Source organism: Chanodichthys erythropterus, chromosome 3 (assembly GCF_024489055.1).
Source record: "Chanodichthys erythropterus isolate Z2021 chromosome 3, ASM2448905v1, whole genome shotgun sequence".
Classification (NCBI taxonomy): Eukaryota; Metazoa; Chordata; class Actinopteri; order Cypriniformes; family Xenocyprididae; genus Chanodichthys; species Chanodichthys erythropterus.
Genome location: NC_090223.1, coordinates 17,673,626 through 17,696,370, shown reverse-complemented (window position 1 = coordinate 17,696,370; position 22,745 = coordinate 17,673,626). Strand labels below are relative to the sequence as shown.

Genomic DNA, 22,745 nt, shown 5'->3' with positions numbered 1-22,745 from the left:
CTTGAAATGTAACTTTTTTGTTTTCCAGAAAAAAACAATGTTATATATTTTTGTTCAACAATATTTTTGATTATTACAACTTGAAGTTATTTTATGATATTATGCAATATTTATAATTTTTAATTACCTATTTTCCCCATTGAAAATCCAATTTTTTTGAAGGTATATTAGTGCCATCTGGTGGGAGTAAAAAAAGAAAAACTTATACTTATGTAATGCCATGGTGTAACCACTAGATGCTTATATAGTTCTACATAAAGTGGCTTACCCCTGGTTTCACAGATAAGGCTTAAGCTAGTCCTAGACTAAAATGCATGTTTGAGCTGTTTTAACTGAAAGCAACTTCCACCAACATATCTGAAAATATGTCACTGCCATCGTTTTGTCTCAAGATGAACACCAGTAATGTTTTTTTTTTTTTAAGGCCTAATCCTGGCTTAGGCTAAGCCCTGTCTGTGAAACTGGGCCATCAAAGTTCTGTAGTGAATTTTAGACATAAATACTTATTTTTATTAAGTTGTGGATATGGATTTATACTTATACATTCCTAAAGACTACTTTTTGTCAAGGTTTAGATTTAGATTTTTTTTTTTTTTCTTATTTTTTTATGTTTATTTTTTGTTTTACTTATGTTGATTTGAAGCATCAGTTTTTACATTAATTTCACTACAGTCAAACCTGAACACAGAGGAGGACGTTTTGTTACACATAAAATCAAAATTTAATAAAAATGTAACTGATCTGATTTCAACCTCTTATTTGAGTCTAAGGCTTTTTTTTTTTAACCAATTTTACCGTATTTTTACAGCCATGCCAGTTTATTTGTGTATGTATAATAGTGTGTTTTTGTATTTTTCATATTTCCAATTCATTTCCTATGCCAGTCATTTTTTCCCCACAAAGGAACCAAGTGTGACTATTTTTTTTCTTTGACCCTTTAACATATCCGAATCATGTCCATGATTTTTTTGTGTTCACATAGCTAATGTGACAAAAGTCACCAAGTGTCATCCCATTGGGCCTCAGATGGTGTGCAGTACTGCTTAGAGTTTTTTTTTTCACATTCAAATAAATAAAAATACACAAAAAGGCATTTTTAAAGCCTTTTAAATGTTCAAAAAGGATGCAATTATACTGTAATGATAAAGGGTTATAATTACTGATTTCATCCCCAGAAATTGAGAAAAATCATAGTACTAAATAAATCAAAGTAGGAAGATGCCATTACACAAAATATATTGTCTTTATGTTGTTTCTACATGAATTTGAATATTCAATATGAAATTACAATATAACAATATATTTTAAAAATGTGTGATTAATTCTTTTAATCAATTGACAACACTACTTTTGACACAACACAAGTAAACATACACTAAAAATGTTTGACTAATTTTGCCTATATATATATATATATATATATATATATATATATATATATATATATATATATATGAAGAGTTCAGATGCAAAAGCCGCTAAACGCCATCTCTGTCAAAAATGAGATAATGACATTGAACGAATGCTTACGGCACGTAGTACACGTTCAACAAATCACGTTGCTTCAAATCCTCTAAATCGCAGCGTCAGCCCATTCAGAAATATCGGTTTGTTGGCAAAAGCCTAAACGCCACTTCCCTTTGGCAGCAAAAGCCGCTATATTCCGAGAACCAATCAGAAGGCGCGAATCGAATCATATGATTCCGAGCGATTTCAATATAGCGGCGCGCTGAGGAGATTTTTTTTAGAGTCAGATTCAGATTGAGATTTTTAAAATAAAAGATGGAGTACGATGAAATGGATCAGCCTGTCCTACTAATATTGAATGGCAGAAGAAAACGTTATTTACCTCAAAACTCCGCCTGTCATAAGGCAAAATAGCCTACAGTGGAAATGGCTTGGTCGCAATTGTATCATGCACTCATAACAGTTCTTCGTGCAGTGCCGTTACTTTGAAGGAATCTGATTTATTATACATTAAACAACAGCTCTATTTCACCAAAGACAAAGTCAAACAAGATGCCATTCTTCTGTCTCATATGGAAGCTGTGCCATATAAACGGAGGAGGCAAAAAGTGGAGGCTGAATAGAAGAGACGTTTACTTTACTTAGTTTGTCTACTGTTTAGTTTTTAAGTGATAAGTGCTCTCATCTTTTTCAGGGTTTCTAGTTGCATCTTTAGTGATTTTTCAACTATTTACCATGTCTTGTCCCAAACAGGTAGATTTAGAGGTTTTTGCAAAAAAAAAAAGCACAAGTGGACTTAGCTGGTTTTGACGCAAAAGAAAATCTAACTTGTTAAAAACCAATAAATTGTCTAGAGTGACATTTTTGAAAAAAAGTTATTTTATTCACTAGCTAATAACCTTATCATTACTTTTAAAATGAAACTCCTGAACTTGATCGTAAAAGCCTGGTAAAAAATGCTCATTTTAAAGAAAAGAAGTCTGATGGATTTAGAGGGTTTTGCATCTGAACTCTTCATATATATATATATATATATATATATATATATATATATATATATATATATATATATATATATATATATATATATATATATGCAACATATTTTAAGATATGCTTCATTTTTGTTCAATTGCAATCAAAATTTTTAAGGATAGAAAATCTTTATTTTTTACACAAAAATCTGTTTTGCTAGCATTCTTTGCAACATATTATATAAGGAGATTAAAGTTATTTTGTGTATTTATGAACAAGATTAATATAGAGGATTTATATAACAATTTATCTATATAGCGGTTTTGGTGAAGATCAGATGTGGTTAGGTCAAAGATGGGACTATATAAGCTTTGAAAAGCAATGTATGTACGCTTTAGTGGATCCTAAAGTTGTTCACATTATTCATGATTTAAATTGATTTTGCATGTGCCTGTAATTACTAGTGACTCTTTAAGTTAGTTTACATCTCAAACACATTTGTAATGTGTTTCTTCTGGCATTGCAGATAAATAATTTGTCTTCAATAAAGTTCCTTTCAACTGTGACCCTCTGTCTGCTTCTTGGCCATTATGATCTGGGCCATACTATCCATTTCTAACATCCACTAAAAGGTCAATAGAACAAAAGGCTTAATAAAAGTATCACCTCCAACATTTTAATAACATTCTAAATGTTCTGTAATTGAACAAAGCAATATTCATAACTCTTTAAAACACAGCAGTAAGTTAGTTTACACAAGGATCTTTTGAAATGATGCAGTTATCAAGCTCATTAGTGTAATTTTAACAGATTAACAGGATGAACTTTTTCAAGAGACACAAACCAACTAACAACACAGATTCCTAAGTGTTGAGAATACTTACTGATAATGGTTGAGCTGCTGATCTTCTTCTTCTTCTTCTTCTTCTTCTTCTTCTTCTTCTTCTTCTTATTATTATTATTATTATTGAACAGCAAGAACAAAAACAAAATATACTCTTACAGTGGCAGCTGCTGATCTTCCAGGAGAATGATGTCACACTAATGAAAACACTAATCAGGATGGAAAGAGGAAATGCTTGGTTCTAATCATGTTATTACAGTTATAAATAAATAAATATATCAAAGAAGAAACAATTATATAGTTTTATTGTTACAGCATCACACACACAAATAAATTTATTCACTCAACATAACTTTTTGAGTTATCTTTTTGTACTGACTCTAAAATACTAAAATAAAAAAAAATTAAAAAAAGTGTGAAGCTTGTGAGGAATCTGAAGTGTATTTCTGGCACAAAAATACTCTGTTATATGTCCAACTCATGTTTTGAAACTTTGAAACTCATGTTTTGTCCATGTTTAGCATGAGAATGCAACTCTTTATACAAGTCAGAATGCCTGAAATAGCATTAAAGCCCCTTTAAAAGCAGTAACGTCTCGGTTACAAAGGTAACCCTCGTTCCCTGAAGGAGGGAACGGAGACATACGTCGGACAGACCGACGAATAGGAATCTCGCTAGAGAGGCCAATCTACTTCGAGTGTAACTACAACGAGCCAATGCACATTGGCATGCAATCATATGCATCAGCTGCTTGCCTCGCAGCGCGGGTATATAATGAGTAGCAGGTGCGTTGCATCTTCAGCTTTTCGCTGAGGAGCCGAACCAAGCAGGCAGCAGCATCAGCAGGACAACGACTGTGGCGACGGGACGTATGTCTCCGTTCCCTCCTTCAGGGAACAAGGGTTACCTTTGTAACCGAGACGTTCCCATTCAGTTGGTCACATTCGACCGACGAATAGGAATCCTTACCAAAGCGCCACAGGAGCTGCCCTCCTCCAGCGCTCTGTTGTAAGCCACCTGAACCCCCTTGCCTGAGGATGGTGGGACAGGGCTAACACAGAGAGGGTCAATCACTGCTGTTCCCAAACCCATTCAGTGAGACTATTGGATAACGCTGGGAAAGCGTAACCTTTCGTTAGAAAAGGAACGCTGCGGAAGCCACATCCTTCCCCGAAGGAGTTATGTGGAGGAGTACATATGGACTAACCTTGTAGGTTGTACAACATATGGAAGAACTGGGGTGACTCCAACTCGGTGAGAGATGGGTTCTCCCAGAGGGAAAGACACAGGCTTCGTTTAGGAGCAACCGTGGAAAAACCATATGGGATCCCCGTAGGGTCACACATATGGAACCCAGCCTAAATCCGGTTCTCAAGGATGCAATGGAGTATAGGCCTGGCGCCAGACGCTCCGCCACGTTGGCTGCCGAAGGGTAACCGGAGGACTCAACAGGGTCTGCCCGTAGGGACTCTCTGGAGCAAAAGAGCGCATGTAGCGCAGCAAGCCGACACTAAGCCGGGGCCTCTCCGTGCCTCTGACCTGAGGCGAGAACACGGGAGGAGACCGGCTCGACACGAAGGCTATAGTATCTAGCGAACGTGTTAGGTGTCGCCCAGCCCGCAGCTCTACAAATGTCTGTTAGCGAGGCGCCACGAGCCAGCGCCCAGGAGGATGCTATACCTCTCGTGGAGTGAGCATGCAACCTGAGTGGGCAGGGCACGCCCTGAGCTTGGTAAGCCAGGGCGATGGTATCCACTATCCAGTTGTCCATCCTCTGCTCGGAGACAGCCTTTCCCTTCTGCTGGCCTGGGGGGCTGGGTCTGCCTCCTCCGAGGGCAGCGCTTGCAGGCTCACTACCTGGTCCCTGAAGGGAGTGGTAGGAACCTTGGGCACATAGCCAGGCCAAGGGGCCCCGGTACCACGTGGCCGTCACCTGGCCCGAACTCTAGGCACGATTCGTTGACCGAAAATGACTGCAGGTACCCTACCCTCTTGATGGAGGCCAATGCAACCAGCAGCAAAGTCTTCAGAGAATCTTTAAGTCTGCCGATTGCAAGGGCTCAAAGGGAGCAATCTGAAGTGCTCGAAGCACCAGAGCAAGATCCCAAGAGGGTATGGAGGGAGGTCGAGGAGGATTTAACCGTCTCGCCCCCCTAAGGAACCTGACAACCAGGTCGTGCTAACCAACAGTTTTGCCATCTAAGTGGTCGTGGTAAGCGGAGATAGCAGCAGTGTGTAGTTTGAGGGTGGAGGTGGACAGCCTACGCTCCAACCCTTGCTGCAAGAAGGACAGCACGGCTCATGATCGAGCATCTTCGGGGTCTTCTCGGTGAGAAGAACACCACTCGATGAACAGGTTCCATTTCGAGGCGTAAGCATTGTCTTGTAGACGGTGCACGTGCCGAAATGATGGTGTTAAGTACCTTGGGGGTTAGTCACCTAGAACCTCAGCATCCCGTCTAGGGACCAGACATGGAGTTTCCAGAGGTCTGGACGCGGGTGCCAAAGAGTGCCCCATCTCTGAGAAAGAAGGTCCTTCCTCAGAGGAATGGGCCAGGGAGGGGCTGTCGCGAGGAGTGAGAGTTCTGGGAACCAGGTCCGGTTGGGCCAATAGGGAGCAACTAACAGGACCGCTCCTCGTCCTCCCTGACTTTGCACAGTGTCTGTGCAAGTAGGCTCACTGGGGGAAACGCATATTTGCACAGGCCCCGGGGCCAGCTGTGTGCCAGTGCGTCTGTCCCGAGTGTTCCCCCGGTCAGAGAATAAAACAACCAGTGAGAGGTTTCTGGTGAGGCAAACAGGTCTACCTGAGCCTCTCCGAACTCCACCTGGGGGTGGAGTCGCCACTGTCCCGGCAGTGCAGTTCGTGAGAGCTCGTTGGCCGCACTGTTGAGCACACCAGGGACATGAATTGCGCGAAGCGACCTCAGATGCTTTTGACTCCACAGGAGGAGATGGCGGGCGAGTTGCGACATGCGACGGGAGCGTAGACCACCTTGACGGTTGATGTACGCAACGCCCTTTGAGGCGGCTCAGAGCAAGGCGTACTGCAAGCAACTCGAGGCAGTTGATGTGCCACTGCAGATGGGGTCCCGTCCAAACCCCTGAAACTGCAAGCCCGTTGTACGTGGCACCCCAGCCGGTGGTCAAGGCATCCGTGAAAACCACAGCATGCCGGGACACCTGTTCTAGGGGCACTCCTGCCCGAAGAAACCGGGGTCCGACCATGGGCTGAAGGCTTGGCGACACTCCTGAGTGATTGCCACCCGGAACGTGTCGCGTTGCCACGCCCATCTCTGGACTCGGCCGTGAAGTCAGTGTTGAAGCGGTCTCATATGAAGCAGACCGAGCGGTGTTACAGCCGCTGCGGCCGCCATATGCCCCAGGAGCCTCTGAAAGTATTTCAGTGGGACCGCTGTCCTGCCATTGAACGTATTCAAGCAGTTCAACACCGACTGAGCACGTTCCTCTTTGAGGCGTGCTATCTGTTCGACCGAATCCAACTCCATACCGAGAAAAGAGATCCTCTGCAACGGGGCGAGTTTGCTCTTTTCCCAGTTGACCTGAAGCCCCAACTGACTGAGGTGTCTGAGCACCAAATCCCTGTGTTCGCACAACTGATCCCGAGACTGTGCTAGAATGAGCCAGTCGTTGAGATAGTTGAGGATGCAAACACCCTGTTCTCCTATGGGAACAAGGGCTCCCTCCACGACTTTCGTGAAGACGCGGGAAGACAGGGCCAGCCCGAAGGGTAGGACTCTGTACTGAAATGCTCGTCCTTCGAACGCGAACCGCAGGAATGGCCTGTGTCGCGGAAGGATCGAGACATGAAAGTACGCGTCCTTCAGGTCGATCGCTGCAAACCAATCCTGGGGACGGATGCATTCGAAAATGCGTTTCTGCGTGAGCATCTTGAACGGTAGCTTGTGAAGGCTCAGATTCAAGACTCGCAGAACCAGGATAGGTCGTAACCCACCGCTCTTCTTGGGTACAATGAAGTAGGAACTGTAGAACCCTGACCTCATATCGGCTGGAGGGACCGGCTCTATCGCGTCCTTCGCCAGTAGGACTGCGATCTCCGCACCGCAAGACAGGGGCAGACATCTTTCACTGTAGTGAAGAGGACGCCCCTGAACTGGGGGGGACGCCGGGTGAACTGAATCGCATAGCCGAGCCTGATGGTCCAAATTAGCCAGCGAGACGGACTGGGGAGTGCTAACCAGGCTCGCAGAGACGGAACAAGCGGGACCAAAGAGACCACCGGCGTACCCGCAGTGGGGCAGCGAGGTGGAACACAGGGACGCGGCTCGGGGGGCTCTCTTTGCAAGGCGGCCCGAAGCGGCGTCAAGTGTGCTGGGCAACACTTACCTGGTTCCACGGTTGGACAGAGGGAGCAGTCAAGGCTTTGTTTACCCACTGCTCGCTGCTGTCCGCTGGCGACAGAAGAGGGGGATGAGAGTGGTGAGGTTTTTCTCCTCCCACTGCTCTCCAAGCCCCCTTCAGACCGGGAGATGGAGGAACTACTCTTTTTTTTTTTTTTTAGAAATTTTGGTTCCGCTGGCTGTTGGGGCAGCGGCGGAACAGAAACAAACCCAATAAAAGGATTTACCACCCGGCCCTCCTCCTCCCTTTACTCACCAACCGCTTAAACAGCAGCAGAGACAGGAGGTGTCATCTCCCCGCAACGGACACAGTAGAGCAGGCTGGGCCAAAGTTTTTTGCAGGGGACGACACCCTTGGCGACGAGCAGACTGAGGGGCGGCCCAAGAGGAACTCAATGGTTTGTCTTGGGAAGCTCCCTGGTCTGCTACTAACTGAGGAGAACTGCTGGGCTCAGTCCTCGACAGTGTCACCGAAAAGGCCACCTCGTGAGATGGGAGCATTGAGAAACATTAGCTTGACAACCTCTCGCACCTTACAAGGTAAGCCAGGGGGCACTTCTGGACCACTGAGGTGGATATCGTCTGGCTGAGGGCCTGCGCCGTGACTTTGATCATGGTTAGTCATCAAGCGCAGCTCAACCCCAGCACAGAACTACCCTCATGCAAAAAGAGTGCCTTGGCCTCACATGCACGGTGGGAGTGGTCTGTGTACAGCCACCCCATCCAGGAGGGCAGTGAGAGAGGAAAAACGAATGCAGATTTTGGCACTTTTGGCGTTCCATATTTATGGCACCAAAATACCTCCATACTGCCAAGTTGCACAATTCCATGCACAATCGGGGACACCCGGGAAAGCATGGCTGTAAACTCTGAATCTGAGTCAGCATAAGCACACACCATCACAGTGGGCAGCGTCACCCTCATTTCCAGAGCAAAACAGCACTCTCTCCGATGCTGCAATCGATGTCTGACCCTCAGCTGGAGCTCTGAATGAAATGCTAGGTTCCCATATGAGAAGGACCAGCAATCCAATCCAGAAACTGCATAGCTTGCAATGCGCTAGAGAGGGAGGGGCCCTAGGGGGTTGGTTCCCCGAAGAAACCCCTCAACCTCATGTCACCCAAGCCATATCAGCAAAGTAGACCTCTTCTGGTGCACCAGAGAGGGCGCTACAATGAGATTAGGCAAGGGAACCGCGCATCTAGAGCGCCGAGCGAGCGCTGGGTTGCCATGACAACCCGTGCTCCAGCCCGACAGCTCGACGGCACACGACATGCAGAGGAGCGAGAGTTTTGCTCTCGCTGATCTCTACGGTCTCCCAAAGTGTCGGGCAGACCCGCAGCTGTGCTTTTACACACAAGCAGCAGCTGGCCAACAACAGAGGGGACTCAAGCTTCCCGGAGAAAGAAGAGTCACAACCGGCGTGTCGACGTGATCATGTTCTCATATGAAAACATGAATCACCCACGAGCATCGCTTCAACACACGCCCAGACATGTGAAACAATGATCGTGGCCGTCAGTGAGGACAGGAAACGACCGCAACCAGAAGCACACAGGTAGAATGTCATCTTTTAAAAGACGCAAATCTACTTGTGTAAGCTCTTTTAGGGACTACTCTTTTAGGTGCCGAAGCACGCAGGGGAATGACCGCTGCAGCACAGACAGGGGATAGTGCAGCCTGTCGTGTGCACTCTCTCCTTGTAGCCGCCCTCTTACCAGCTGTGAGAACAGCTCTTAAGCGCTCAAAAGTGCACCGTTCACCAGCCGTGAGAACGGATTACAACTGAGGCTTTGCTCTCTCAAAAAGGCAAAACAAAAGAAAAGAGAAAATAAAGAAGAGAGATCGGTCCCGCTACAGTGCTGTCCGCCTGCACCAACACAAAGAGCAGATTCCCTAAAAAAAGCTGACTCGTTGAAGACAAACACTTGCTCGTAGACACCACTGTTTGTTACAGACGGTTCGGCTCCGAAACGAAAAGCTGAAGATGCAACGCACCTGCTGCTCATTATATACTCGCGCTGCGAGACGAGCAGCTGATGCATATGATTGCATGCCAATGTGCATTGGCTCGTTGTAGTTACACTCGAAGTAGATTGGCCTCTCTAGTGAGATTCCTATTCGTCGGTCTGTCTGACGTACGTCGAACGTGACCGACTGAATGGGAACTGTGTAGTTGCTGATACAGTAATTAGTTGTTTGTTAATTAACAAGTTTGATGTTTTTTAATTTGGTTCACTTTACTTTAAGATTTTTTCTTAGAAAATTGAAATTATATAAGTTCACAGTTTTAATATGCTCACATTGTTATCTCACTGTATTAGTTTATAAAACTTAATAAAATATAATTGGCCATTTTATAGTGGTCGGTTTCTGCCAAAGAAGTGATTTAACCTGAGTTTTAATTTAGTGCTACTCTGCTGCCAGCATTTTACAAATAAATTACAGGATAATTTTCTACAGTAAAAAAAAAACTAAACTAAAAAAAAAAAAAAAAAACTGTAAAAACAGTACTTTGCAGGTGAAGCTGCTGCCAGTTTATTACTACAAATATACACAGTTTTACAGTGTAATTATTATGTATTCAGATTTATAATTATATATTCAAGATATTAAAATATTTTATCTACATAATTAGAATGCTGAAATACTGAATACATACACTTTAAAATGAAGATCATTTATGGAAATATCAGTTAATGTGTTTCAAGAACGTTTAATTTATTCAAGCATGTTGAATTCAAATCAATTTCTGATATTTTTTGAAAGGCCTATGTACTTTCACTTTCATCTAAATCAGAATCAGAAAGAGCTTTATTGTCAAGTGTTTTTACACACACAAGGAACTCATCTTTGTGACAGGAGCTTGCAGTGAACAAAGTACAGACATAACGCAGACATACTTTAAGGTAATAAAATGAAATATAACACTAATAATAAAGATAATAGACAATAAGTTAAAATAATAATATTAATAATGATAACTATATATGGTAATAAAAATATAGAGAATGAATTCTGAAAATCAGAATTATGAATGTAATTTTATATGCATGGTTTATTATGCATAAACGTTTATCCACAACTACAAAGCAATTTTTATATATATGTTGTTGTTATTATTAATCGTATTATTTATGTAAGCATGTGCTGGTTCCCTTAAAACCCAAATGTATGCAGTACAGGTCAGCTGGAGAAACTAAATCGACTGTAGGTGTGAAAGTGAAAGTCTGAGTTTGTGTTAGCTCTGTGGTGGTCTGGCCATCCATCTAGGGTGTTTATCTTCATGTGGTTTAGAAAATGGATAGATGGATGGGTGTGCTACATGGCCATCTTCTGCTGTTGCACTGCCTCTTTGTTTGACAAAGCAATAGATCAGGGCCCTCATTTATAAAATGTTGCGCAGAAACCATCCTAAATTTTATCTTACGATCATTACTCAGATGTGTGTACGTGTGATTCATAGAATGAACTTACACACAGAAAATGAGTGTGCACCTCTCTTTCAGATGTGAAGTCTATAAATCTTGAACTTGCTCTCAGCTGAATGGTTTCAGTACTCTACGTTGTAAACGACACATAATTAATGTCATTTACATATAAAAGATCACCAGTCATCATCCAAATCCTTTCATTTGGAATGGTGAGCTGCAAGAACAGCTTAGATTTCCAAAAACCTGCAGTAATCTGACAAGGAAAAGTGTGTACATCTGCTTAGACCCTGATGTGGCGCTAAGCACTTTTCCATGTCAAAGACCGTTTTCATAAATATGAGTGTTGGCGTGGATTTAAAGGGTAGTTCACTTTCAAAAAAAAAAAAATCTTACTCACTCCAATGTCATCCAAGATGTCCATGTCTTTCTTTCTTCAGTTGAAAAGAAATTAAGGTTTTTGATGAAAACATTCCAGGATTATTCTCCTTATAGTGGACTTCAATGACCTCCAAATGGTCAAAATTACAGTTTCAGTGCTGCTTTAAAGGCTTTAATCGATACCAGACGAGGAATAAAGGTCTTATCTAAAAAAATTGAATGATATCTGTTTGAAAAAAAAAAAAAAAACTTTTTTTGTAACTTTCAGTACAAAAAACGTTGACAAAAAAGTAATTTTTATGGTTATAATTGTGATTTCATAATATTTAGATATGAATCCAGCTGAAAAAACATGATCCTTCATTAAATAGCAAATAACAAATAGTGGAGCTCTACAGCCATCTACTGGTAAGTGATAATTTTTTACTTTAAAAACTGCATTTTCAAATGATGGGCAAAAATCTTACACTAAACCATGTCAAAATATCCATGTTATCCCCATGAATTAAAGTTAGAAATGTGTGTCTTTTATAAAGTGAATTTTACATAAAAATATGTTTTTGTTTAAAACCTATGTAAAAAAAAAAGAATACTCGGATACTCACTATTCTATGCTGCCGGACTGATCTACATACACGCAACGTCTACACGTTTCATCCCGCATTTGCGTTGTTTCACTGTCGTTCTCTCACGGATAAGGCCACTGCGCTTTCCACATTACTAACGGAAAAAAACTTGATTTCCTGCTGCTCACTGAAACTTGGCAAGTTCCTAACGACTATTTCCACCTAAATCTCCTCACTTCGTCTGGATACAGCTACCTGGCCAAACCTCGTTTAACATCTAGAGGTGGTGGTCTGGCTGCTGTCTACCATAACAATATCCCACTTAACACAATTGATCTTCATGTGACATTAACTTTTGAATATCTAGTTCTCAAAATATCTGGTACTTCTCCATTGCTTGTAATTCTCCCGTATCGTCTACCCAAATCAATGTCTAATTTTTTCAGTGAACTGCATGAACTGTTAACCTTTACCTGTTCCATGTTTCCTTCAGTTATATTACTTGGTGATTTCAACATACATATTGATAGTGACTGTGCAGATTCCCGTGAACTCATATCAGTGTTTGAATGTTTCAATCTTGTATAGCATGTTGATTTTCCTACACACTCAAAAGGTCATACACTGGATTTGGTCTGTACTGCTGGTTTACATAATGTTTCCGTGCTTGGTTCTCAAATTGGACTTTCTGATCACCTCTTCATTGAACTAAACTGTGTAATGCCTCTTCCCCGCCTTAGGGTGAAAACCACCATAACCTACCGTAACCTCAGTTCTATCAATCCATTACTGTTTTCTGAATCTGTACAAACACATCTGTCCAATATTACTGTACACACTAGCGCCCCTGAAATCTTTGCCAAATATAATGCCTCCATTTCCAATGCCCTTGACATACACGCTCCTCTTAAATGTATACTTGTACCCTCTACACATACATCTCCCTGGTTTACTCCTGCACTTCACAAACTGAAAACTACCGGTCGCCGCCTTGAACGCCTTCACAGGAAAACCGATTTGAATGTGCATCTTATTGCCTTCAAGGAACACATACATTTATACAAATCCACTCTAAACACTGCAAGCTCCAGCTGCTACTCTACCCTCATTACTAATGCATCCTCTCGTCCTAAAACACTGTTTTCTGTGGTCAATAAACTCACCAACCCACCTGCACCTGTCATGAGTAATTCAGCGGACCTCTGTGAGTCATTCTTACACTTCTTTCAAAATAAAATAAATTGCATATATGATCTCTTTTCACCTACTAACTCCTCTCACCTCTTGCATGACTTCCCCTCTGATTTTGTACCTGGTACTCTTACTGACTTTAACCCTCCAACCCCTGCTTATATCTCTGAGCTAATCAAGAAATCAAATGCATCTTTCTGTCGTCTTGACCCTGCTCCTACTGCTTTACTTAAAAGCTGTGCACCTGTCATCTCATTGCCTATTTCACTTCTCATTTCTCAACTACACAGTACTGGTGTTGTTCCTCTTGAATTAAAAACTGCAGCTGTCACACCTGTCTTAAAAAAACCTGGTTTCGATCCTTCTGACATGATAAATTACAGACCTATCTCGAACCTTCCATTTCTTTCAAAGCTGCTTGAAAAAGTTGTTGCTGCTCAACTTCAATGTTATTTTTCATCTCACAACCTCTATGAATGTTTCCAATCCGGATTTCGCACTCACCACAGCACTGAAACAGCATGATAGCATTTTAATTCTATTAGATCTTTCCTCTGCTTTTGACACAATCTCTCATAGTATTCTCATTTCACGACTCTCTGCTCTTGGTATTTCTGGTACTGCTCTATCCTGGTTCATTTCTTACCTTTCTGAATGTCAGCATTACATCTCTATTCACCAAGCCAAGTCCACTTCCAAGCCAAGTGTTCCTCAGGGTTCTGTTCTTGGACCTTTACTGTTCATCATTTACATGCTCCCATTAGGTAATATCATCCGTCATCATGGCTTCGACTTCCACTGCTATGCAGACAACACCCAACTCTATATTAGTTTTCAACACAATTCTCCTTCTCTCATCAACTCCATATCTGCTTGTATTTATTATGTTAATACCTGGATGACCAGTAACTTTCTCAAATTCAACACAGATAAAACAGATCTACTAATTGTTGGTTCACCGAAATCTGTATCTCGTTTCTGTCTTGACAGTGTTAACATTGCAGGAGTCTTGGTCCAACCTTCCACCTCAGTTAAAAACCTGGGTATAATCTTCGACTCATCACTCTCCTTCCTTCCACACATCTCTTCACTCACTAAGTCTGCCTTCTTTCACCTCTGTAATATTGCACGTTTACGTCCCTTCTTCCATACCAATGATGCTGAGACACTGGTTCATGCCTTCATTACTTCCCAACTCGACTATTGTAATTCTCTTTTCTATGGTTTATCATACACAACAATTAATAAGCTCCTATACATTCAAAACTCTGCAGCTAGGGTTCTCACTTATTCAAAGAAATCTTCTCACATTACTTCCATGTTCTTTTCCTAATTCAATACAAAATACTCCTCATCACATTTCAAAGCACTTCATGGTCTTGCCCCCCAGTATATTTCTGAATTAAAAAAAAACAAAAAAACAAAAAAAAAACAATCAGAATATTGTACCTGGCAGGGAGTATTTTTATTCAGTGCTAAAGAGGCCCTACATAATGCAAAGAGCAACTGCCTTCTCTGTTAGCAATGGCCTCAAAGTATGCAGTGTTTAATAAACAACTGTTATACTAAATTCTGCTGAGGTGAAATTTAGCGCAGACCCATATCATGATATATATCATATCATTTTTAATAAATAAATACATTTTTTTATAATAAACCAGAAGTGTAATGCTAATGCATTTCTAATGAGCTGAAATGTTCTTGAAGTTACATTAAAATGAAGCTTCAAATATATTCTAACTGTAGTTAAAAAAAAGTATTAAAGTATATTTTAAATGAATTATAAATAAATACACTAAATTGCACTAAATGTACTTGAAGTGGTCACAATTTAACACAATTTCAATATATTAATTTGCAAATAGCTTAAAGGATTAGTTCACTTTTAAATAAACTTTTCCTGATAATTTACTCACCCCCATGTCATCCAAGATGTTCATGTCTTTCTTTCTTCAGTCGAAAAGAAATGAAAGTTTTTGATGAAAACATTCCAGGATTTTTCTCCTTATAGTGGACTTCAATGGGCACCAAACAGTTGAAGGTCATAATTAGTTTCAGTGCAGCTTCAAATTGTTCTACACGATCCCAGATGAGAAATAAGGGTCTTATCTAGTGAAGCCATCACTCATTTTCTGAAAAAAATTGAAAATTATATAAGTTTTAACCTTAAATGCTCATCTTGAACTAGCTCTCTTCTTCTTCTTCTTTATTAGAATTCCAGCAGTGTAGACACTGCTAAGTGTATTACTGCCCTCCGCAGGTCAAAGTTCAAACTAATTGTTATATACTATTGAACTAGCATATTGCATATAAAAATTAGTTCAAACTTTGACCTGTGGAGGGCAGTAATACACTTAGCAGCGTCTACACTGCTGGAATTCTAATAAAGAAGAAGAAGAAGAAGAAGAAGAAGAGAGCTAGTTCAAGATGAGCATTTCTGGTTAAAACTTATATAATTTTAAATTTTTTTCAGAAAATGAGTGATGGTTTCACTAGATAAGACCCTTATTTCTCATCTGGGACCGTGTAGAACAATCTGAAGCTGCAGCGAAACTAATTTTGACCTTCAGTCATTTGGTGCCCATTCAAGTCCACTATAAGGAGAAAAATCCTGGAATGTTTTCATCAAAAACCTTAATTTCTTTTCGACTGAAGAAAGAAAGACATGGACATCTTGGATGACATGGGGGTGTGTAAATTATCAGGAAAAGTTTATTTAAAAGTGAACTAATCCTTTAAAACTGATCTTAAGCATAAAATACACTTAATATACTTAAAGTTGTTTCAAAATACATTTAATATACACTTAGAGTTTTAATGTAAATACGTTTGAATTATTATTTTTTTTACATTAACCTGGAGAAATCACACTTGTTTCAACACACCCATGTGAACAGAAATCCCACCCTCTTACATTGTTTATCAGAAAATGACTCATGAAACAATAACTCGGAAAGTGGAAGTGAAATTAAGAAAAATTAAAAAGAAAAATTAAGGTGCTCAAATGGTTAAAATGGCTTCACTGTCTGAGGATGATTTGTCTTGTCCCGTGTGTCATGAAATCTTCAATGCTCCTGTTGTTTTATCTTGTAGTCACAGTTTCTGTAAAGAGTGTCTTCAACAGTTCTGGAGAACCAAGGAAACTCAGGAGTGTCCCGTCTGCAAGAGGAGATCCTCAAGAAATGATCCTCCAAATAATCTTGTGTTAAAAAACTTGTGTGAGTCGTTCCTGAAGAAGAGAAATGAGAGGCGTTCATCAGGATCTGAGGAGATCTGCAGTTTACACAGTGAGAAACTCAAACTCTTCTGTCTGGAGGACAAACAGCCTGTGTGTTTAGTGTGCAGAGATTCACAACAACATGAAAATCATAAATTCAGACCCATCAGTGAAGCTGTTTCATCATACAAGGTAAGGTTTATATCAGAGAAAAAATGTGGTCACAAACATGCACTTTTCTTTTTACCATTTTGGGCATATTATAGAAATCTCTGGTGTCTTATAGATTTTCACTTTAAATTGCAGGAGGAGCTCAATACAGCACTGAAGTCCTTACAAGAGAAACTTAAACACAATAAAAACATTAAAGGAGAGTTTGAGAAAACAGCTCAACAGATCAAGGTGAGGATTAATTATTTTAACATTAGCAAATTTTATTAGAACTGCTGAATTTGTTTGTCTGACATAATTATATTTATTGACTGGAACTCACACTTGCTTTATAAGACAGCAAACTCCTAATAATAATAATAATAATAATAATAATTACTGCAAACTCTGGTTTGATGTGGGTATGCTAAAGCCTAAATAGCTGTCTGTAATAACTAAAAGAATGTTTATATATCATATTTTCTGGCTAGTTTACTTTACTTTTTTTTTTTTTATAATAGGCTACACCATACTTTAACCCAAACTGAATAATTAAAAACAAGTTAAATGGGTAAATCTTCTATAAATATTTTTGATTTTTAATTTTCTTTTCTGACATACTCCAATTCTTGTTATTCAATCCTTACCCATTCTTGTTTTGCTTGATTTGACTGCAGCTTTTGAGACCATTTCACACAATATTCTGTTGTCCGCCATTGGTATCACTGTTATTCCTTACGCCTGGTTCACTTCATACCTTTCAAACCGTACACAGTTTGTACAACTAAAAAAATTTAAATCCCAACCTTCTTCTGTTAGCCGTCGTGTCCCCAAAGTTCTGTCCTAGGTCCCCTATTGTTCCTAATTTACCTTCTCCCACGTGGTAAAATGTTCTAAAAATACGGTATTAAATTCCACTGTTACGCTGATGATACACAGCTTTATGTATCCACAAACCCTGATTCCACTTTTCAACCTGCCTGTCTTACCAACTGAATAGACAAATTAAAAGTTTGGTTTTCTGCCAACTTTCTCAAACGTAATGGCAGTAAGACTGAAGTACTCCTTATTGGCACTAAATCTATTATCTCTAGGTCCTGCAGTTTATCTTTGTCCATTGATGGTTCTTCCGCGTTCCCTTTCCCACCAGTTTAGGAACTTGAGGGTCATCTTTTGACAATCCTCATAGTTTTGCTGTTCTTGTTCATTCGCTTGTCACCTCTCACATTGACTACTGCAATTCTCTTTTAATTGGTTTACCACACAAATATCTTCATAAACCAAACTGATTCAGAATTCTGCTGCTCATATCATAACCCGGACTCCATCTATACAACATATTACCCCATCACTTCAACAGCTGCATTGGCTTCCTATCAAATTCTGGATTGAATTTAAAATTCTTCTCCTCACTTACAAATCTCTTCATAACCTCTCTCCACCTTACCTTTCAGATCTTTTACAGCCTTACATTCCTTCTTGAACTCTCCGCTCTTCTTCTTTGGGTCTCCTCCATACACCTTCTGCTCGTCTAACCACCATGGGCCATAGGGCCTTTAGCCGTGCTTCTCCACACCTTTCAAATTCTCTCCCAGTCAACATCCATGATTCAGACTCATTATCTATATTTTAAGTTAAACTTAAAGGGTCATGAAACCCCAGAACACATTTTTTGAGCTGTGAACAGATATGTAAAGGCTGCACATCATTGAAAACACAAAAGGTACTCATTAATTTTATTAAAAAGTTGAAATTAGTTATTTTTGAATTTTTCAGAGCAATTTCTGTCTTCTGGTTTGAAAAGCAAAGTCGGAGCAACGTCACAAAATCTGACGTCATTGTGTACTACCGGCAAGATCCGAAGTGCTGATTGGCTCCAGTATGGGCTGGTCGAACACTCTGACTTCAACAGTTTCTGCATTTATTCATGACTTAAAGCTCATTCAATCCAATCACTGCGCTGTAGTATGCATAAGATTATAATCGTGGTATTATGCATGAGGAAGTATCACTTCTCTTGCCTCGGTCTCTGTTGTTATTCAGAGACATGGTTTCGTAGCAGGTGCTTGTTTCCTCAGTGCTACAACACAAAAATGTGTTTTCCTGCAATGAGACCAGAGCAGAGGTTTGTGTGCATGTGGATTGTTTTGCTAATCTACCAGCACAAATGGAAAATATATGTTCGCATGAGATCGCATTACAGCGGAGAATTCAAATGTCCCAAAAGTGCTGTTCATTCATCTCTGCCTGCTCTAGCTGCGTTCAAACACGCGAACCACGTGTCTGTTTTCACAGCAAGCACTTGAGTGTTGTTTGTATTTTGTTCGTGATGCGGTCAGAACTGGAGTTTAAATACGAACATATGAAAAATATGATTGTCATGATACACACGGAGCACACATATGATCGGTTTCAGCGCGGAGGTCCGTGATGAGTTTAACAACACTAGCCACGTGGAACATAGCTCATACAGAATAAAGTATCCGTGTTTAAAGTTTTTATAGACATATTTCACACATTCTCCTGCACCAAACATTAACCAGCAGGGTGTAGTTATGCACACATATTTCATCAAGTCTTCTTCAAATGAATTATATGTGCAAACTGGACACTGATACAGTGGTGTAGCCTATCTGAACACGAATACACAATTATTCTAATAGACAAAAGACTGATTTAGATCGAAAATTCAAAGAAAATTGGACAAAACATAAACTGTCTTTTTTTAGAAAGACAGTTTATGTTTTTAACTGTCTATGTTTTAAAGGGCATATTGCAGGTTAGAGCTTCAGTGATTCAATGTATAGAAAAATAACGTATTAAATAGATTTTCTTGAAAAAACACGTATAAATACGCTACATAGGCTTCTGGAGTCGTTTTTTGTGAGAGAATTTTACTTCCGCATCTGAAAAATGTCAAATCGGAAGTGACATAACTCAAGGGAGCGCGATCAATATAAACAATAGGAAAACAATGGATCACAATGACAGTTCGGACGCTGAGGAAACTGTAAATGCTTATTTATACTCGTATAACTAATCACAGCCATACAATTAGCCTGCTATGTGTTTAAGAGAGCAGGGACAGGCCAGGATTAGACAGAATAATGGTCAAAATAGACAAATTGAACTGTTGTGTGAGGAGAAGCAGTGGAGAACAGGGCAGCGACCGATGTTAGCTTAGCTAATGGTATGTGCTCAGATCACAATATTGTACAGATTATTATCATGAATCAGGCAATAGCAAAGCTATTGGTCATCTAGGCGTAACGTTATTGATTACTAATAACAGAATCTAATAAACCTTGATCAGGCGTATTTCACACGCGTTAATATCCGTCCACACTAAAGTTACGTGATATAGCGGTTTCTCATCACGACTGATTTGGTAGTTAGCAAATGAAATGATAAAATAATAATAATAAAGATTTACGGTGCACAATTCACATCAAGCTGCATCTCTGACGGATCTGTGATCATGTCTCCCGCCGGCGGCCAAACATATAGTGTTACTGTATGTGTTTCATGTAATGTTATCCTTTATTCATTAATTCTGTGTTATGAGTTTATTCCGTGCCCATTCACTGATAGTGTGAGGATGTATATGACGCCATGATTATGTAGTTGTGTGAACTTGAATGTATACGTTTACAGTATGGCATGAATGAAATTGGAGTATTTACATTACCAGCACATAATTCAAAACTGTTTTGTGTAAGTGTGAGACTGTATGCATGTGTACATAATTTGTATTCATCAGTGTTGAAATTGATTAAAGTAAAAACGGTGAAGAATATCGCGTGTGTAAGTTTATTCATTTAATATCATCATTTACAGTAGTATTACAATGTTGAACTCCATCATATCGCGTTTTTCGACGCAGATGCAGAAGTGAAGTCCCGTCTCTTCACCTGCACAACACACCCCGGCACAGAAGATAGTGCGTAGTTTTTCTTGTTATTAAACCTCTGGACTCGATGTCCTGACAGGCTGAAGTTTGTGCAACCTCCACAAACACAATAATTGACCATGACGATGATAAACAGAATACAAAAACTACAGAAAACACACTGATTCACGACCGCTGTCACTGAATACCAGCCTACTCTGCACTGAATCAACACTGAGCTCGGCAAACGACTCCCTTTAGTGACGTAAAATGACACGACGCTGAAAAAAAAACGTTTTTTTACAGAGACCGTCACTTTACTAAATTCATGCCCTTATGTCCTGCAAAACATTTTTAAACCCTGCAGTACCTTTTTATATGGTATTTTTGTACAAGGTTATATATTCATCTCGAAAAAAATGTTTAACCTGCAAAATGCACAGAATAAGCATGTCTAGTGCTTGTTAACAAGAATTTGAGGCAACACTTATGGGTTGTAAGTTAATAAGCTGTGTAATAAGTAGTTGTTAAATAGGTGAAAATATTTACATTTATTTAAAGCAAGTTTAATCTCAACCATTATACACAGAAACATCTTCATAGTTCAGTTGTTATGCTTTCAGATGATACCATATATTAATGTATCTTCTTAAAAAGCCATTTAAAATTGTGTTGTTTTGTGAAGAGATGCTGATGAGATTGAGAATGTGTATTTTGACCCAACAGACACAGAGCATCTACTACTACAGTACTGGTACTTCATAAAGTTAAAGTTAACTATCCCACATTTACTCACTCTTCATGCTGCTCCAGAATCAGTTGTGTCTTTGAGATGATTGATGTGAATGTGATTTTATTTCAGTCTCAAACTGAGCACACAGAGCATCAGATTAAACAGCAGTTTGAGAAGCTTCATCAGTTTCTCAGAGATGAAGAAGAAGCTACAATCACTGCACTGAGGGAGGAAGAGGAGCAGAAGAAGCAGATGATGAAGGAGAAGCTGGAGGAGATGAACAGACACATATCAGCTCTTTCACACACAATCAAAGACATGGAGGAGATGAAGAAAGACAATGACGTCTGCTTTCTGAAGGTCTGATTTCAGATCATTGATTGATTGATTGATGGTTGATTGAGTTCTTGATGATAAATGGTGTGTTTGTTCTGCAGGAGTTTCCAGTCTCAATGGAAAGGTGAGTGATCTGCTGGTGTCTCTGGTCTCTCTGATTCTGATCCAGATCTCACAGCCGGATCCACAGATGGCTTCTGGAGCTTTGATTCATGTGTCACATTACTTGGGCAACCTGCAGTTCAGAGTCTGGAAGAAGATGCAGGACATTGTCCAAAACAGTGAGTCTGGAAAAGATCTGTGCTGCTATACAGTGGAAATGATGGATGGAAAGTTAAAGATCCTGACCTGGTTCTGTACAAATTTTTTGAAAATTTTAAAATGAACAATTAATTAATTATTAAATGAAACATAACCGACAGTAACAAGAAACTACTTTAAAACAATACACACAACTATTAAGACCTCTTAAGCAGCTGTTGATTGTGTCTCATCAGCTCCTGTGATTCTGGATCCAAACACTGCTCATCCACATCTCGCCCTGTCTGATGATCTGACTAGCGTGACAAGCAACTGGAACCCCGATCCATGTCCTGACAATCCAGAGAGATTTGACTGGTATGAATGTGTTCTGGGTTTAGAGGGTTTTGACTCAGGAACACACTGCTGGGATGTGGAGGTTAAAGACAGTTCATACTGGTGTCTTGGAGTAACTACAGCATCAAACCAGAGGAAGGGACGTGATTTCCCTCACAGTGATGTCTGGAGTGTGGGGTACAATCTGACACAGTCTGGATTTCTTGTTGAACAAAAGCTTGATCGTGTGAGAATTGATCTGGACTATGACAGAGGAACAGTGTCATTCTCTGATCCTGTAACTAACACACATCTACACACATTCACAACCACCTTCACTGACACACTCTTTCCATTCTTTTATACTCTTTCCCATCTGAGGATCTTACAGTTAAATAGTTTGTAAACATTACAACTGTAGGTCTGGATCAACCTGCTTTCATTGGGGGTGAAGTCAAAAATGGGGGGGGGGGGGTATAATTCGTAGTCAACATGCCTTCCGATATTTAAACCACATCACACTCTCACACACTGTTGTTATAAATATCATTGAGGCTGTGACTGGGCCCAAGGCTGCAATTGATCACAACCATGCAGATTCAGCATA

At 40.2% G+C, this 22,745-nt stretch overlaps 1 protein-coding gene across 1 annotated transcript; it reads left to right on the top strand.

Moving 5' to 3' along the window:
- Nucleotides 1–16,241: 16,241 nt before the first annotated feature.
- On the top strand, nt 16,242–22,544 carry LOC137009092 (nuclear factor 7, ovary-like). The gene is made up of 6 exons (XM_067371017.1): nt 16,242–16,646; nt 16,761–16,856; nt 21,356–21,586; nt 21,664–21,686; nt 21,725–21,843; nt 22,060–22,544. Exons 1-6 carry the CDS (start codon nt 16,242–16,244, stop codon nt 22,542–22,544), a joined length of 1,359 nt encoding a protein of 452 aa, XP_067227118.1.
- Nucleotides 22,545–22,745: the final 201 nt, after the last annotated feature.

Excerpts from the sequence above, each read along its gene's own strand:
- LOC137009092 (XM_067371017.1), top strand. The coding sequence starts at position 16,242 with ATGGTTAAAATGGCTTCACTGTCTGAGGATGATTTGTCTTGTCCCGTG. Across the intron at positions 16,647-16,760 it reads AAGCTGTTTCATCATACAAG|GAGGAGCTCAATACAGCACT; the intron begins GTAAGGTTTATA and ends TTTAAATTGCAG. Across the intron at positions 21,844-22,059 it reads GCAGGACATTGTCCAAAACA|CTCCTGTGATTCTGGATCCA; the intron begins GTGAGTCTGGAA and ends GTGTCTCATCAG.